Source organism: Rhineura floridana, chromosome 1 (genome assembly GCF_030035675.1).
Source record: "Rhineura floridana isolate rRhiFlo1 chromosome 1, rRhiFlo1.hap2, whole genome shotgun sequence".
Classification (NCBI taxonomy): Eukaryota; Metazoa; Chordata; class Lepidosauria; order Squamata; family Rhineuridae; genus Rhineura; species Rhineura floridana.
In genome coordinates, this window is record NC_084480.1 from 49752695 (window position 1) to 49769806 (window position 17112).

At 42.5% G+C, this 17112-nt stretch overlaps 1 protein-coding gene across 3 annotated transcripts; it reads right to left on the bottom strand.

Annotated features, from left to right (window-relative positions):
* Positions 1-743: 743 nt before the first annotated feature.
* TMEM171 (transmembrane protein 171) lies at positions 744-16526 on the bottom strand. Of its 3 annotated transcripts, none has more exons than XM_061621118.1 (4): positions 16291-16526; positions 9827-10534; positions 3708-3849; positions 747-2159 (listed from the first exon to the last, which is right to left on the bottom strand). In XM_061621118.1, coding segments are annotated over exons 2-4 (774 nt in total). In that variant the 5' UTR covers positions 10458-10534; positions 16291-16526; the 3' UTR covers positions 747-2158. The 3 variants fall into 3 exon arrangements, with proteins under 3 accessions (XP_061477108.1, XP_061477102.1, XP_061477096.1); XM_061621112.1 differs by having other exon boundaries at positions 16214-16526; XM_061621124.1 differs by lacking the exon at positions 3708-3849 and having other exon boundaries at positions 744-2159; positions 16214-16526.
* Positions 16527-17112: the final 586 nt, after the last annotated feature.

The window sequence follows — 17112 nt, forward strand, 5'->3', positions numbered from 1 at the left end:
ATATATTTCTGTACTACAAAAGCATTTGGGAGTCAATGAATGGCAAACATTTTGAAAATGTATGTCAACCTTGAAGAAGAGTGATGCAAGAGTACACCTCATGGAGAGGGCTGCAATGCTCCTTCCCTATTTTCAACATAAAAATATTTTTAAAAGTCTACAATGACATCATCATACAAAATAAAAAAAATAAAGATGCTCAGTATATCACAAGAAGTGCATCAAATGTTTACTTAAAAGTAAGTCCCATTATGTTCAGTAGGTCTTATTCCCCAGTTAGTTTAGGAGTCATTACAGCGCAACCTTCAAATTGCAACCTGCTAGTTGAAGGTTATCTGTAGCATCCTTTATGCTAAATCTTCTCTGGTAATTCCTGGTTTACAGATGAGGAAATAACAGGTTTCAGCAAGACAGATCAAACTCACAGAAGAGGCCAAGTGAAAAATAAATAGGTCAAGTTGGTATAAGCCCTGGACTATGATTTACACTAACAGCAATTCCTATGAAATCAGTCATTACCACAGCTAAAGGGTTAGAGCATTAACTCTCTCCAGCTTTGACTTAGCATTCTTAGTCACCAGCTAAAACTGATTTTCATGGTGATTACGATTTATGTAACGACTGTAAATCTTCCAAATTAGACACCAAAGCATTTGTTGCCTTCTGTCTCAATGCATTTCAGACTCCTGTACCTAAATAAGTCATTACGTGTCAATTGTTTAGTTCATACTTCATACATTTTAAGGAACAGTCAAAATATTTGTAGAATTGTTTTTTAATCGGCTCTTTGGTGGAGCTCTGACACTTAGACAATACAGATTAAACTACACAGAGGAGAAACAGCACAAGACCAGCCGTCTGTTTAAATTTCTGTTGCTGGAGAAAGCTACAAATAGGCCCCAGAGCTAGACTATAACAAGAGTTCTGTAGATTGTTTTAACTGATTGTAATATTTTGTTGTTGTAACTTGTTCTTGGATGTTGGGGTGAAGGGTAGTCATGAAATTCAACAAAATAATATTAATTTTGCATCTCCAAAGAACAGTTCTGCTAGATCACAGCAAAGCATACTATTTCCAAAAGTGGTGTGCCAAATGCTTCTGGGAAGCCCACAGGCAGAGTATGGATGCAATACCCCCCAACCTCCTAAATTTATTGTAGTTATGCAGCATCTGATTATGGAGGCTTCTTCGCTATTATGGCTGGCAGATGATGAGGTTTTATCCTTCATAATTTGTCCAATCCTTTTAAAAATTCATTTTAAGAGGTGGCTATCACCTCATCCTGGGACAGTGAAGCCCACAAGTTAATTATACACTGTGTAAAGTACTTACTTCTGTTTGCCCTCAGCCTTATTTCTATAGGCTGAAACTTGCCATTTGTCACACCAATTAAATATTACACATACACTGTACTACAATGTTTAATAAATTAAAATTGGACATGTAGTTTCATACTGTTACCATGAGCCCCCCCCCCAAAAAAAATACTCCACACAAAAATCTGAAGTCTCCAGTGTCTTTACTTTTGAGTTTGTTAACAGCCAGACAAAAAAGGTAAAAGAAATGCAAAGCCTTCGGAATTTCTCTTCCCTGTCATTGGCCTGTGTCCTAGCATTATGTCCAGATGGTAGCTGACCTTGCTTTGTGTATTCCAATTACATACAGGGCGCCAACTGGAGAGGTGTTGAAAGTCCTTCCTGTCCCAAGTACCTCTCTGGAAACCATGGCTTGCCTTGCCTTAGGTTGACAGTTTGCTCAGCAGGCCTTCTACTGCAGCAGCTTCAGCTGTCTTGGCTGTGGGGCTTCCTGTTATCCTTGCTGACTCAAGGCTCCTCCATCTCTCTCCCAGATTATGCTCATCCTGCAGTCCCATAGTTATCTCTCTTTTTCTCTTTGTACACCTCCCCTCCCTTTCATTTTTCTTCAACTGAGTATTTCTTACAGCTGGTGATAAGCAGGTGGCAGTGGATCATTTTGGCAAGGAGAGGAAAACAAGACACATTCATTATTTACAGTTAGTTGTTTCCTCTTATTTTTGAGATGGTTCAGGGGGATGAGAGAGGGCAGACGAAGTCTCAGAAGGTGAATCACATCCTCACATTGTATATAGTAACTCATTCCCTCTGTAAGCATCTGGGCCCGATCAGCATTCTGTGCTCTGGAAAATAATCATAATCATAGGTACATGTTGGCATATTTTAACCTCTTATTTATTGTTTCAATTTATATCTCATATTTCTACATATAGTATCCAAGGCAGCTCATAGCAATGATAATGTTATATTTACCAAAGTGGTAAAATTACATCTGGCATGGATACAGGCAGTTTAAGATTCCCCTTAATTCTAACTGGTACAAGCCAAAGACTACTTTGTGCATGATGAATTTCTTCATGTATATCATTGCCCGTGATGTATGTAGATGTGTCAACTTGTGGCAGGAAGCCAATCATGGATTGTTCTCATAAAATAAAACAGACACAGGCACATCCTTCCCATGCAGTGGTGCACATGAAAGGTGCATACAATTCTGTACACAGCAGTGCTATCTGTGAAGGATCATATTTGTCATATGAGAAGAGGCCCTAATCACCCCATGGGATGCCGATACTTCTCGAATTCCATTCTGGTAGATTTGAAAGAAAAGGACATAGACATTGAAGTATACCAATAGAAATATTGTGAAGCATAACTTAAAGTACATTCAGATGGAATCCTTGTGATTATAAACTAGATCTTATATCTTGTTTATTACACTCATATTCCTCCAGGAAGCTCATATCAGCACTGTGCTAGGTCTTGTACTAAGAAAACCCAGAATTACTTATGTATTAAAATATTTCTAGATTGCCCCTCATATAAAAAAAATCAAGGTGGTATACAACAAAATATGTAGGTACAATAAAACATAAAATACCATAAAAGCAATACAAAATAATCATAAAAATGACTGGCTTGTCTTGAAAAAGTTTGAACAACTGAATAGGCCTGTCAGCATAAAGAGGTAACACACACACCCCAGCACCATGGTACCAAACCAATCTCTCCCCTGCCCCCAGCCGCTTTCAAATCTTAAAAAAGGGGGTGGAGAAAGCATTTGGTGATCCAGTTGTGGGTCTCATGTAAAGTTCAGCTTGGCCCTTATTTTAAGTACTTAAGTATTTTTAAGTATATCCATTAGCCCAGGGGTCACCAATCGTCTTGGGCCAGTAAGATTTTGAGAAAGTGCCGTGGGTGCTAGTCACAAAATGCCTGTGGGGGCACCGTGTAACACAAAGTGACTGCCGCATCTAAAAGCAGAAAAAGAGACAGGACCACAAAATGGAGCAGGTGTTCCCCCTACCTCCTGATCAATAGGGGGGAAAAGTCACCTACATAAGCCACTCCTGTGCTCACTTATAGAGAAGCTCTTTGAACCTTTCCTCTGTTTATAACGAAAGGGAGAGTGGGTGTCCAAACCTGGCATCTAACAAAATGTGAGCATGGTTAAGGAAGCCTGTTTAAAGTAGGAGAGGCCAAGTCAGGGTAAACAGTAACTGTGTAGGAATAGCAAACAGCCTCTTGTGCATTGTGGATTTTTGAGGGCATTTTTACTGAGACACCACAGGAGATACTGATGTGCCCATGGTAGCATGTTGGTAACCCCTGCATTAGCCCATGTGCAAAACTTTCAAAATGACGGAAGTTAAAAATACAAATGGCCTTACCAGTTAATAAAAGTGCTGTGATATGGTGGAGGATTTTCACCTAAAGGCAAATCACTTGTCACCAGGCTAGGAGTTATTGTTTGCAGAGGACAGTCAGCAAAATAAGGTGGTGGCGGAGGGGGGAATATCATTACAGTATCACCTACAAAAGGAAATCCAAAGCTTTAAAATCAAATGCCTCTGCAGATCTATTTCGACCAATATGCAAGACATCCCTACTTGTAAAATGGGAAGTGTATTTCAATAAGAATTATCGTCCCTAGGCATTAGGGCATCTTCATGGCATGTGTTCAAACTCTTCTCAGTTTTTCCCTTGTAAATTTGGCTGGAAAATGATAGTACTTGTAATTTATTAGCATGCAGAATACTGCTGATTATAAACACAGCCATGAGAAAAAATTTTGCCTGATCAGATTATACCCCTTTGGTGCCCACTGCAGAGTCTTCTAGTAGTAAATATCTGCACACACATACAGGGTTGTATCCAACCTAACATTAAGTCAGGGTACAATCAACGCAAGGATTACCACTAGTGCAACTGAACTCCCCTCCTTTCCTCTGCCTCCACACCTCCTAAATCTGTCCTAGGAGCTTCCCCAACCCTCCAGAGATTTGGGGGGTGGGGTGGGAGGGGGGAAGTCCCGTTGTGCTAGCATTAATTCTTGCACTGAATGGCATCAGTTAGATCAATACCACCCATGATGTTATGGTTACTCTGAGATTTTAAATTATGTTCACAATTTACCTTACCCACCTGAGTGCTGATAATTGTGCTGTGATGCTACAAACAGAACTTATTATTTATAAATCCCTAAAATCACCAGGATGTTAAAAGTAAAAAAAGACCTTGTTTGCAGACTTAAAATCTAAATTTCTGATCCACCAAGCTGAACACAGTCCACCTGCCATATATTGTGGTCTACAAGAGGCTCATTAAATGTCTTGTTTTTGGTGTTTGCCTATGACTCCAAAAAACAGGGCAGGTTGGTGCTGGCAGAGTATCTGGAAGGTTCCAATACTTTGCTGTGTCACTCAAATTGATTATCATACATTATAGAGTATTATGAATGGAGATGCAAAAATCAAATTAACATTGACATTCAGCTATTGTGCAGCCTTAGGCAAGTCCATACCACTCCATCCAACATTCCTGAGAAGATTGTTGTAGAGGTGAGTGACACAAAAATATAACACACTAAAAACTGATATAGAAAGGAATAAATAGCTACTTCTGTTTGTTCCCCATGAAGTTACTTTCAGTTTGCTGTTGAAACATTCCTATTGACTAGGGACTGTCATGCCAGTTTGATCCCCTTAATTATTTTCCTGGGTCCCTGGTCATAGATAGTTAAATCTTTTGATATTTTTCCATCCCGGTGACCCGGTGATTTTTACAGCCCAGCTGTATCAGCTTACAGCAAATTGGCACCTCTTTATCAGCAAGAGGGGCCTGGTTCTGTCAAGGCCGTAAAAACTCCTACGGCTTGTTATGGGAAACCAGGAGGGACGGGGCCTGGTACTGTGGGAACATCGTTTCATCATTCCTGTGATGGAACTGCTAATTAGTTGATTGTCTCCAGCTGAGGCAGGGATTTTCTCTATAAGAGAAGGCCTCAGTCTCTGGGCTGTGTTCCACTTGTGGGCACCACCTTGCTTATGGTGATGCTCTGCGGTGGCTCCATTATACTTCCTGACTGGCCGTCCCTGAGGGGAAGGATGCTAACTACTGAGAAAGAGCTGAGGCTTTGTAAGTACAACTGAGGCAGTTAGCTTTATTATTTTCATGTTGTGCCAAGAACCTTTATATCCTGTTTGTTATATACCTTGCCCCTTTTGGGTGTTGGTTTTAGGATTTGATTTGCTGCTCCAAACTATTTGTATGTACCTTTTTATCTTTTGTACCCTTTATCCCTTTTCTTATTTTCTTTCTTTTAATAAACTTTACTTATTTTAAAGCAACGTGTGTTTACTCCAGAGAAGGGGTTCAGTTACTAAGTTCAGTCCTGGCTGCTTGACCAAACTACCGTGTACTAGAGGAACGTTTTCACTTAAGACCTCTGAAGGGGCCAGGAGGGTATCAAGCCTCTGGTCCTGAGAGGTTTAGGTGTTCAGTGGGCTCTGGGGGTCCCTTCACCCCAGAGTAGTTAACCAATAGAAGGGTGGTGGCAGTACTACCGTGCAGGGTTGGTGTAAGCCTACACAGCCCTAGCAGACCAGGTTTGCTAGGATCAATTGCCCAAGGCTGGGGATTGATTCCTGGGACAGTAAAAGTAGGAGGAGTGGAACTCCCTGCTTTCACTACAGGGACAAACAAGAATTTTGCTAAAATCCATCTTGGCACCAGATTTCCCAATAGTCCATAGGTTCATTATCTTTATGGACCAATCCTGAATGCTGTGAGTTTCCCACTTTTCCAGATGCTGGATTTTTTTTTAACACATGGGACTTGAAATTGACAAGCTTGTGTCTTTGTTTTCCTAACTTGAAATTGACTAGACCATGTGTTTGCTCTGCTTATCTTAAACTGACAAGCCCCTCTTTGCTTTGAAGCATTTGTCTTTGCTTTGCTCAGCCTGCTGTTTGCTTTGCTAATGAGAAATTGACTAAAATGTACCTTTGCTTTGCTAACCTAAACTGAGGAACCTGTGCCTTTGCTTTGCTAATGTGAAACTGACCAGCATGTGCATTTGCTTTGCTAAAGTGAAATTGACTAGCCTGTTTTTGCTTTGCATTAAAGCCATCTGTTGCTTTCTCCCAGGGGTGGGGGAAAGGATCCAATACCATTGGAGAGGAGCAGGAGCACTGGGCAGAGGAAAAGTCACTTTCCTTTCCTTTCCAAAAAGAAAACATTGATAACAATATTGTTATTTTTTGGGAGGGGAAAAAATTTGAATGGTAAAAGCAAAGGATAGCAGAAAAATAACTAAACTGCCTGCCACTTCGACAGAATGCAATTTGAACAAGCACCAACAATCAGTTCCCATCCCTACTATTGTCATTAACCTGCAATGGCAAACATGCTGCATTCAACCTATTTTAACTCTTACAGGTTATATGTGTGTGTGTAGAAATGCATGTCAGGCTTCTGTTTCTCCCCTCAAATAAGATACCAATTACTCACTCTTCTGCTTTAGTTTGCAAAATATTTTTAAAGGATTGTCACACAACTGAAGACATCTTAATCAATTAATTATATAGATCTTAGCCAATTAGAATCAGTTAAATTTCCATATGAGAAAACAGTTGTTATAGAGGATGGAAAATATTTTCTTGGTTTTCAGATGATGTCTGTGTGAGTCATAGTGGGCACCATCTTAAATTAGGCATTCCCTCCAGTGTGAGAGAAAAAGGGTGAGAGGTGCCTCTAAGATGGTGCTTGCCATAGCAGTTTTTACTCTTGTATTTGTACCCATGTTATCTGCTACCTGATGGAAATGGATTTTGAGACCTTTCAGAGGCCCACTGTGAATTGTTTGCAAGACACCGTGAGGGTAAAGTTGCTCGCCTCCATAGCACTCTTGATGCCCCATCCATATCTACTTTAGTCCCCAGTGAGGTGTCCAGTGCAATGTCTGCTGCAACTTCTTGGGATCTGTTTCAGTTGATTCAACCTAATGACATGGACAAGGTACTTGTGAAGATGTGGCCAGCAATGTGTCCTCTCGACCTTGCCTTTCTTGGCATATTAAATCTTGCCAAGGGGGTATGACCTAGTGGATCCAGGGTGTTAATGCATCTTTGCAGAAGGGAGTGGTTCCAGCCACCCTGAAAGAGGCAGTGATCTGACTGCTCCTGAAAAAGCCCACCCTGAACCCATGGGTTTGTGAATACTGCACAGTTACAAATACCCCCATTTTAGGGAAGGTGATTGAGACAGTTGTGGCGCAGCAATTGCAAGTACTCTTGGATGAAACAGACTGTCTTGACCCATTCCAATCTGGGTTCAGGCCTGGTTATGGGACTGAATTGGCCTTGATCACCCTGGTGGATGACCTTTATCAGGAGAAGGACAGGGGGATGCAACCCGTTATTCTTACTTGATCTCTCGTCAGCTTTTGATACCATTCACCATGGTATCCTTCTGGGTTGACTTGGTGAGATGAGTATCGGAGGCACTGTTTTAAAGTGGTTCTGATCCTATCTCCAGGGTTGTTTTTAGAGAGTAGCATTAGCTGATTGTCTTTCAGCTCCCTGTGGTTTGCTGCAGGGTACCATCTTGTCCCCCATGCTGTTTAACATCTATACAAAGCCCTTGGGAGCGATCATCAGGAGATTTGGGGCAAGGTGCCAGCAGTACTCTGACGATAACCAGCTCTATTTCTCTGTAATATCTGAATCGGGAGAGGCCGTGCAAGCCCTGGACCGCTGCCTGGACTTGATGGTGGGCTGGATGAGGGCCAGTAAACTGACTCTGAATCCTAGCAAGACGGAGGCACTGTGGGTTGGTGATTCCTGAGTTTGGATAACTTATCAGTTGCCTGCTGCAGCTGGTACAAAATGCAGTGGTAAGACTGCTCACTGGGGCAGGATATCGCCAACATGTCATCCTGCTGCAGGAAATTGTGCTGGCTGTCCACTAGCTACTGGGCCAAGTTCTAGTTTTGGTGTACAAAGCCCTATGCAGCTTGGGACCAGGTTACCTGAAATACTGTCTTATTCCTTATATACCCAGATAAGATGGTATCTGCAGGTGAGGGCCTCCTGCAGTTACCATCTTATCAGGACGTCCGTTCCGCACAACACAGGAAGCAGGTTTTTAGTGCAGTGGCACCTACCCTTTGGAATTCCCTCCACTTAACTATTAGACAGGCACCATCTCTGTTATCTTTTCGGTGCCTACTGAAGACCTTCCTCTTTCAACAAGCCTTTTAAGTAGAGACCTTATCCCAGTCTGCGTCTGTTGGAATTACTTTTTTAGATGTTTTAAAATATGTTTTCATATGTTTTTAAAGATGCTTTGTTTTAATATGTTTTAAAATATGTTTTGTTTTAATATATTTTAAAGTCTTTTGTTTTTAAAATGTTTTAGAATGTTTTTAGTGTTTTTGTTTGCTAGCCTAGGCTCCTTTGAGGAGGAAGGGATTAATAAATAAATAACTGATGCACATTTTTAGTTGACGCCAAGTGTTTAATCACTCTAAACCAATAAACTTCATAGCCTACTTTCCTGCTACCCCCAAACTGTTCTTCTGTCTAATAATGGCTTTCGTTTTGTATCAGACTCATTTCACATTCCTTCCTTTAGGGTGTTCATGCCTCATGTAGTGGGTTTTCAGCCTTGGCAGGCAGTTGGGCTATATGACCTTGAGGTCACATCCAACCAACTCTATGATCATCATTCCAAAATCTCTTCAAAACATAAAACAAATAGATTTGGATAGCCCCCATAAAACTTTCCAGTTATGTTTTATTCTGTGCTTATCCTCTTCATGTTGTGAGAGTGGTAAACCCCTTATTTTCTTCTTTTAAGGGCCAGATTATAGTTGGTATGACCATGGCTAGTGGGCAAGCTTTCATAACTAGTCATTTTCTTTCTGATCAGTCATATCACACAGTTGTAGTTAATTTTGACAGAATTACTATTTTATCCCTTTCGCATACACACTCCCTCCTCTCCTCCTCACTGCAAACAAATGCTTAGACAGTAAAGCTTTAATGGTCAGATCTGTATTCTAGACACATGAATGGCGTGACACCATTAACTGGAAGGTCTAGAATGCTGTTGTAAGGATTATTGGGATAATGTACATGAAGTGCTGTCAATACAGTGGGAAGTAGTCTTGCTATTATACTTTATAAAATGTATCCCAATTCTTTCTTGAACTCACCAAGGTACATTAAAAGCACAACTGTTTTGATGAATGTACTCCAAAAGGAGTCCTTACAATAACTACCCCTTCAGTGTCAGATTCTGGAGCTTTTGAATCCAATAGTATCTCCTCACCTGCCCTTTCTGGCTCCTCCTTCTTTCATCCCCTCAATTTCAAAATTCTTCCCTCCCCTTCTAACCCACCACTCAACCCTCAAGTGCTGAGAAGGAAAGGGAAACTATTGCAGTTAAAGAGCTGGCACCCAGGATTGCCCACTTGGAAGAGCACCGGGCTAGGTTATCCACTTACCCACTGTAACTTGAAATGATTCAGGATTCAGTTGCTCTTCTTCATTGACAGAAGATTCATGGACGAGATTTATGTTTTGTTTCTTTTTAATGTGAGCTATCACAAAGAAACATAATCCAATCAGCACGATCAAAGGTCCCATGGTTTGAACAGAATGGAACCCACAATCTTGGAGTTCAACATTAGAAGTATTGCTATGGTTAAACTGCTGGTAGTGCCATCCTGGGCTACATCCAGGAATCCAAATGCCAAGGACGCTAATAAGCATCCCACTAGTTAAAAATAAAAAACCAAAGACAAGGAACTGAGCAAACTGGCAGTTCCCTCGGCAAAAAACAAACCCATACACCTGGTCATCTTGCAATTGCACCTCTCTGAGGTAGCCTTTAGCTCTTGATTGTGCCAGAATTATACAGACTAGTCCAGCAACAGCAAGCAGAGGCCCAATGATTTTAAGGGCTCCTTTACAGTCACCAAAGGCTCCATTTGGACATGTCTGCAACACAAATATTGAAAGCAGAAATCCAGCACATAGAAAAGTAATGCCAAAAACAAAAAGGAAAGAGATAAGTTTCCTAGGATGTCCATTATCTCCTTCTACTCCATGCATGGAACCAGGAACTGGATACATTTTTTAAAAATTCCCTTTCAAACCAAGGAATAAGTTTTCTTCTATGGAGATCAGAATGATACAACACTTCAGTAGGCCTGAGAATGAAAATGGACAGAGGACTATAATTATTAAATTACAGGGCATAAACAGATAATTTACCGATTGACCCTTTCCCTGACTTACGCCTGCTGGGTGGAGATAGGATTGTTCCTGGGCAGAGTTGAGGACACAACATGGGAGGAGAGAAAGTTAGCTGGAATCCTTTGCTCATTCAGGGGTTAGTCCTGCTCATGCCAATGTCACGTTACACCGGCATAAGAGGCAACTCAAGTTAAAAAATACTCTCATTGTGGTAAGTGTAAAGCTCAACATGATAAGCCCCACCTTTCCCCTCTCTGTTTCTACCTCCTCACCACTTGCAATGTTGGACAGGAGCATACCTCTCGTGGCATACAACCAGGAGAATGTAAGCTGCCTGGAATATAGTTCACATATAGCAACATTCATGGCACAGGGCCACAACATTCTGCCTCCACATCGAGAGAGTTTCGAACATACAAGTGGGAACTTCCTGTTAGGAACTGTGTTGAAGGAACACTTTGCGCAAACAGTGAACGCTCAAAAACCAGGGAAACAAAAAATAAATGAAAGGCTGAAGAATGACAACTGTCTTCTCAGAATTTTTACAGATGCAAATAACTACCAGGAACCTCAACTTACACTCATGTGTAGGCTGCGAAGACAAGGCACCGCACACAGGTAAGCATGGAGGGGGGAATAAAGAGGGCTCATGCCCAAAGTATGAACTTCTTCCTTTTCTCACTCGATGGCCTCCAAGAAAAAAAGAAGTGTGTCTCTATGGTCACACAGTGTCTCCCACCCATCTGCAGTTAGGGGTGCATGTATGTGTGTGTACATAGTGCCTAAGCATCCTTCCTTTCTCAACAGAAGGGAGGGTCCCCAACATGGGGCACACTGGGTGCATATGTAATTTGCTGTGAAGGGCTTCCTGTTGTAAACAAATGGCCTGGTAAATTTGTGCCATGCCTCTAGTGCCTTTCCCAATCCAAAGGTATGTTCTTGGGGGTCTGGGCAGGAGAAGGGGTTGGCTGCAAGCAATGGTAGACATGCCTCAATGCTGATTGTAAGTACTGAAACAAGCACCCTTGCTCAAAAGTTCATGGCATCCACATGGAGCTGTCTTGCTAGAACAGGAATTTGATGTTTGTCTCAGTGAAGCAAGTAAATGCTTGAGTAGAATTAAACTCTCAAAATGAGATATAAATGAACTGAATTGCAGAGAGGACGATGGGCATATGGTGAGACTCTGGTGCAGTGGCTAGAGCAGCCTCCCCCAACCTGGTGCCCTCCAGATTTTTCTTAGATTACAACTCCCATCATCCCAGATCATTGGCCAGGCAGGCTGGGGCTGATGGGAGCTGAAGTTCAAAACATCTGGAAGGCACCAGGCTGGAGAAGATTGGGCTACAGTGCTGAACTTTCACCGGGAAAAACCCAAATTCAAATGTCAATAGCTAAGAAGCTCTGAGAGACTTGGACAGTCACTCTCAGACTAGTGTACCTTACAGGGTTGCTGTGGGGATAAAATGGGCTAACTCCATATAAGATGCATTGAGCACCTTGGGATATGTGATAAATAAAGACCACAACAGGAAGGGTAAAGGATTTGTATGTACCTAGCGGGATGGAAGTCCAAAGTCCATCAGCTCCTCACTTGTGACTATTAGAGCGGAATGCAAGAATTCAGTTGTGTGGCACAACAATACTAAGTTAAACTGTAAACCTCAAGTCTGCAAAAACTTCATTATGCCTGCAGGGACTCCTTGTAAGGAAATGAAGAGAGGCCATGGAAGAAAAATGTGGTTTGCTTCCTAGCCCCCAAACCCCAACATATATAAAATACACCAGGATTTCCCCCCCCCAGGTGATATATATGGCCCAGAGGATGTGAAATGGCAGGCCCCCATCTTTCCTAGCACTTTGCCCTAGCTGGATTGCATGAGAGGCTTTATTCCATGTGGGCAACTTCAGCTCATAAGGCTACCTCACCACTATTCCCACATCTCTGGGAAAAACTGCCTGGAAGGAGTACATTCATCACTTTCTAGGCATCTGCTCACTCTAATGTAGTAAAATGACAGCATTTTGGCATCATACAAGACAAGTAGAATTATGAACCAGGTTCTACCTGTTGGAGATATCTTGGGGAACAGTACAGGCTAGCCAAAACATCAGCCCATTGTATAATACAAGTGAAGGATTCATGCTAGGGACAGCATCATGTGAGGAGGGACTGAGGAATGGTCTAAAGGTACATGATGATGTTTGTTACATCTAAAAAAGGTTGAATCTGTCCAGTACCCATATGTGAAACTGCCTGATAGCTCCCTGACATAGTAAATCAAACAGTTGACCTTGCTGTGTAGGGGAAGTTAACTGATAGTTCTACATTGTGAAGAATGTATATTTTGCAAGAGACTCTGTAAGTTTTCCCAGAACATGGTGACAGCTGTTCTACTCCATCACAAGGGAAGAGTGTCTGGGTTCTCTAATGTGAGGTTATTTAAAAGAATGAGACACTCATAGTATGAGATTTTATTTATTTATTTAGCAGAATTTGTATACCGCTTGTTAATAAAACCTCTAAGCCAGTGATTCCCGAATGTTTCCCTCCGTGGACCACTTGAAAATTGGTAAGGACCTTTGTGGACCACTGAATGATTTTTCTGCCTGTTGCAGCAATTGCAATGCACTGTGCTAGCTGCTGGATGATTTTTTGTTGATTCTAGATTAAACTTCTTAATTCTAGCCTGCCATTAGCTTTGCTGCTAATCCTCTCCATTCCTGTCAAGTGCTTCCTTCCCTCGTCAGTTCCAGTCTGTCCTGTTCACCTCCTGGATGGACTGCTAAGTACTAAGAATGAAAGAGCTGCCACTGTGCCTGCTGTTCCCACTGCTCTTCACAGACCTGCTGCGGACCACCTGAATGAAGCCCATGAACCACTGGTGATCCATGGACTACAGTTTGGGAATTTCTGCTCTAAGCACTTTACAGAGGTATTACAGAAGCAGAATAATTGTACTCATGGTCGGTTAAAAAAATGGGAAAGGGTGCCTGCTTCCTGGGCTCTCTCCAATTACATGTCTGTAGAAGTTAAAAAAAGAAAAAGCAACAAACACAACCTGTGCAGCTTAATTTAGCACTGCAGAATATCATTTGGGTGGCACAGACCACATAGGAGTTCTACTTTTCCTTACAGGTAAAAGGTGGAACTGGAAGCAGAGGTAAGCCCTAGGCAGACAAAATCTTTTTACTGACTACTAGAAAAACCACCACTGCCTCTTTCAGAATTAGCACTGGATTACTTGATTTAGATGCCTTATGTGGAACCACAAACTGGAGCTGCACTCACTGTGTTACTGGGCCACTGCCCTCCCAAGGAGAATGTCAAGCAATTTTTAACCCCCTCCCCAATTTTCTTTCCTATCCCCACCACATTTTATACTTCTTTTTGAATTCAGAGTAGCTCTACAAACATTTCTGTCAATCTACTATTCTCCGGCAATCCGGTCTCTGCAGCACTCAGCCAATCCTAATCCAACAGTATAGCTATGGCAAAGAGGTCCCTCCCATGTGTCTCTGGGCAGAAAACCCATGTGACTGACATTTGAATTATAGGAGGACTGCCCGCCTTCTAGCCCAGACTAGGAAGGCTCTTATGCCATTTGTTGTTATGAGGGCCAATCAGCAGCCTCAGCATACGCCTACTAGGGCTGCCCTGAAGGACAGTCTGAGCATGCTCAGAGCTGTTTCCTTGAAGGAAACACATCTCAAAACACATTCTTTGTAGCTAGCCAGAAGGGTGAGGTTGTGCAGTTTGTTTTTTTTATTAATATTTGTTAAAAGAGAGCAACGGTGGACAGAGTGTGAGCAACTTTGTATGATATCTATTTTTTACTTAATCATTTGCATTTATTTTGTGAATGGGGAGGAGGATTGGGAAAAGAAATGATGGGCGGCTTCTGTGTGTTGCAACTTTCAATGTTTGTCTCTAGGTTTGACAGAAGCATGGAGGTTTCGCATCCCTGTTTTTCTTTAGGTTTAAAAAAGTGCTGTATGAGTCTGTATATTGTATTTAAGTGTGCAACTGCAGATATAAATGCATGTGTGTCTTTTAGGTTTGAGAGAAGTATGGAAGTTCTGCATTCCTGTTTTTACTTTAAGTTTTAAAAATGCTGTGTGTGTGTATTTGATTGATTACTTGTGAGAACAGGATATTGTATTAGATGGGCCTTAGGCCTGATCCAGTTGGCTGTTTTACTGTGGTGATTGTAAGATGTACTGTTTATGCAATGGATACCTGTTGTGGAATTTCCTTATTAAATACAAACAGAGGCTCCTCAATGATGAGGCAGGTGCACTCTGTGCATACTCATGCCATTTATTTCTGAGGCCTATAGCTTCTAATCATGTCTCCTCTGCTCAAGTCTGTGACAGCAGGCTGTGGTATGTGAGGAGTGGGAGGTGCTAATAGTTAAAACCTTAGGCTGCATCACACTTTGACTGGGTAGAATATTACTTGCATTTTCCTTCTCAGTAAACCAATTGGCAAGAGTCTCTTTGTCTTTATACCTTTTAAAAAAAACCACACCAGAGGATCTGGAGACTTAACTTAAAAAGCTTCCTTTCTGTCCCTGGCTCATAGTGTGATGTTGGGTACATTACTCTGGTATCCTTTCAATCAAAGGTGTAGCTAACTAGCCACGGCTTACAGCAGAAATGAAACAATAGTCAGGTAGCACTTTAGAGTCTAGCAAATGTATTATTCCATCACCTTTCATGGATTACCAAGAATGATGGATCTGATGAAGTGGACTTTACTCTCCAAAAGCTTATGCCGCAATAAATTTGTTAGTATTTGAGGTGCTAGTACTGATCTTTTTGTTGTTTTGCTAAAATTGCATTATGATCTGCTTTACAGGGTTGTTGTGAGAACTATAAAACACTTTGGCAACCTGAAAATGCTATTACAAAAAGGAGAATGGTGTAGAGGACAGTTCAGATGAGAACTCTGTGCAGAGCCTTTCCATACTATGGGATTATGGACTGCAAACTGACTGTACACCCCAACCAGGCAAGCTTGTGCAAGCAGGCAGCTACATATTGGATTTGACAAGGACCTACATGTAAAGTCCCCTGTGCTAAATGAGGTCACCCTCTAACCCATTCATGAAAAAAGAAACAAGTCGCTAGCGTTGCCATTTAAAAGGGCGCATCTTGAATGTTTGGGGGGAGGAGGGTAAAAACGAAAAAGAGCCTAGCCGGAGACATAAACAAAGCTTTTACACAGGCGTGTTCCTCGCCCTATGACAGCAACATCGTGATGATGGGCATGTATCACACCCCTACCACCTCAAGCACCACCCAGAGGAGAGCATTGGTATTGCAGGAAGGAGGGGGAGCAGCTCCAACAACCCTGCAGCAGCCCTGGTGGCGGGGAAAGCGGCGGCCTCCGACCATGTCTAATGCACCCGAAGAGCGGCGGAGGGGGGGGGGCGTGTTTCCAGGCGCGGGAAAGCCCCAGCCTTTCATTGGCGCTCTGGGAAAAAGAGAACTTCCTTTGCCTCCAGATCGGCTCCGTCCGCCATTCCCGCCACTGGAGCCCAGCCAAGCTCTTCCCGCCTTTCCCACCCCACCCCATGACAGGAGAGAGGTTGCTCTGCCACTGGGGGCACAACAAGCGTGGCTAATACCTCAGAGCATAACGGCTCAGTAAGCGCTGCCTTTCCCTCTTCTCTAGGTGCTGTGTCGGTGGCCGACAGCCGCCTACCTTCAGCGACGGGCGTTAACGCCACCGGCTTTGGGCCGCCCGAAGTGACCTTGAGCGGGAGCCGCGCTGTGATTTCTCTCCTCTTCCCCAACAGCCGCTGCCTATTTACCCGGCCAGCTTGTCTTCCTGAGTAAGGCAAGCGCGCCCTCTGGGGCGAAGAAGTCCCCTAACGACCCAGCAGAAAAGACGCGCCTGCGTCCGCCATCCTCAAACGGAGGGCGGCGACTTGACAGTGAAGGTCTGAAGACTGGACGATCAGGAATGGGGGAAATTCTGCAGGCATTGGGGCGGGGAGGGGGAGAGCATCACGTACGTGCCCTTCGGATAGCAAGGAAAATGGAATTTTAAAGCATGGTCGCAAGTGCATGCCGACAATTTCATAGCCTGGGAAAATTAACAGCAGTATATGAAGGTGTTACTGAAGCAAAAACACATGCTATAGTGTCTGGATAATAAATATTTCTTTTGATATATTCAATGCAACAGGAAGAAGACAGGTTTCGACTTCCAGCTTTTCGTCTTAGCCACTCCCTGTGACTAACGCGCTTTTTAAACTGCTGCTTTTCTTCAGCACTAGAAAATGTGCCATGTAAAAAACAGTGACAATAGAGCTCTAATTATGGGAGTTTATTGTGGAATCGGTGATGCTGATCTCCACAATTTTTTTTTTTTTTTGCTGTAGCCACACGTCAAAATTTTAGCTCCTACTTTAATCGCAGAAAATCTGATAAACACAACTTGTTTTGCTGGTGGAGTAGCCTCTTAGTGCATTTTTTAAAAAAGTGAGCAGTTGATCATGCGTGGTAAGATTTGGCTGGGTAG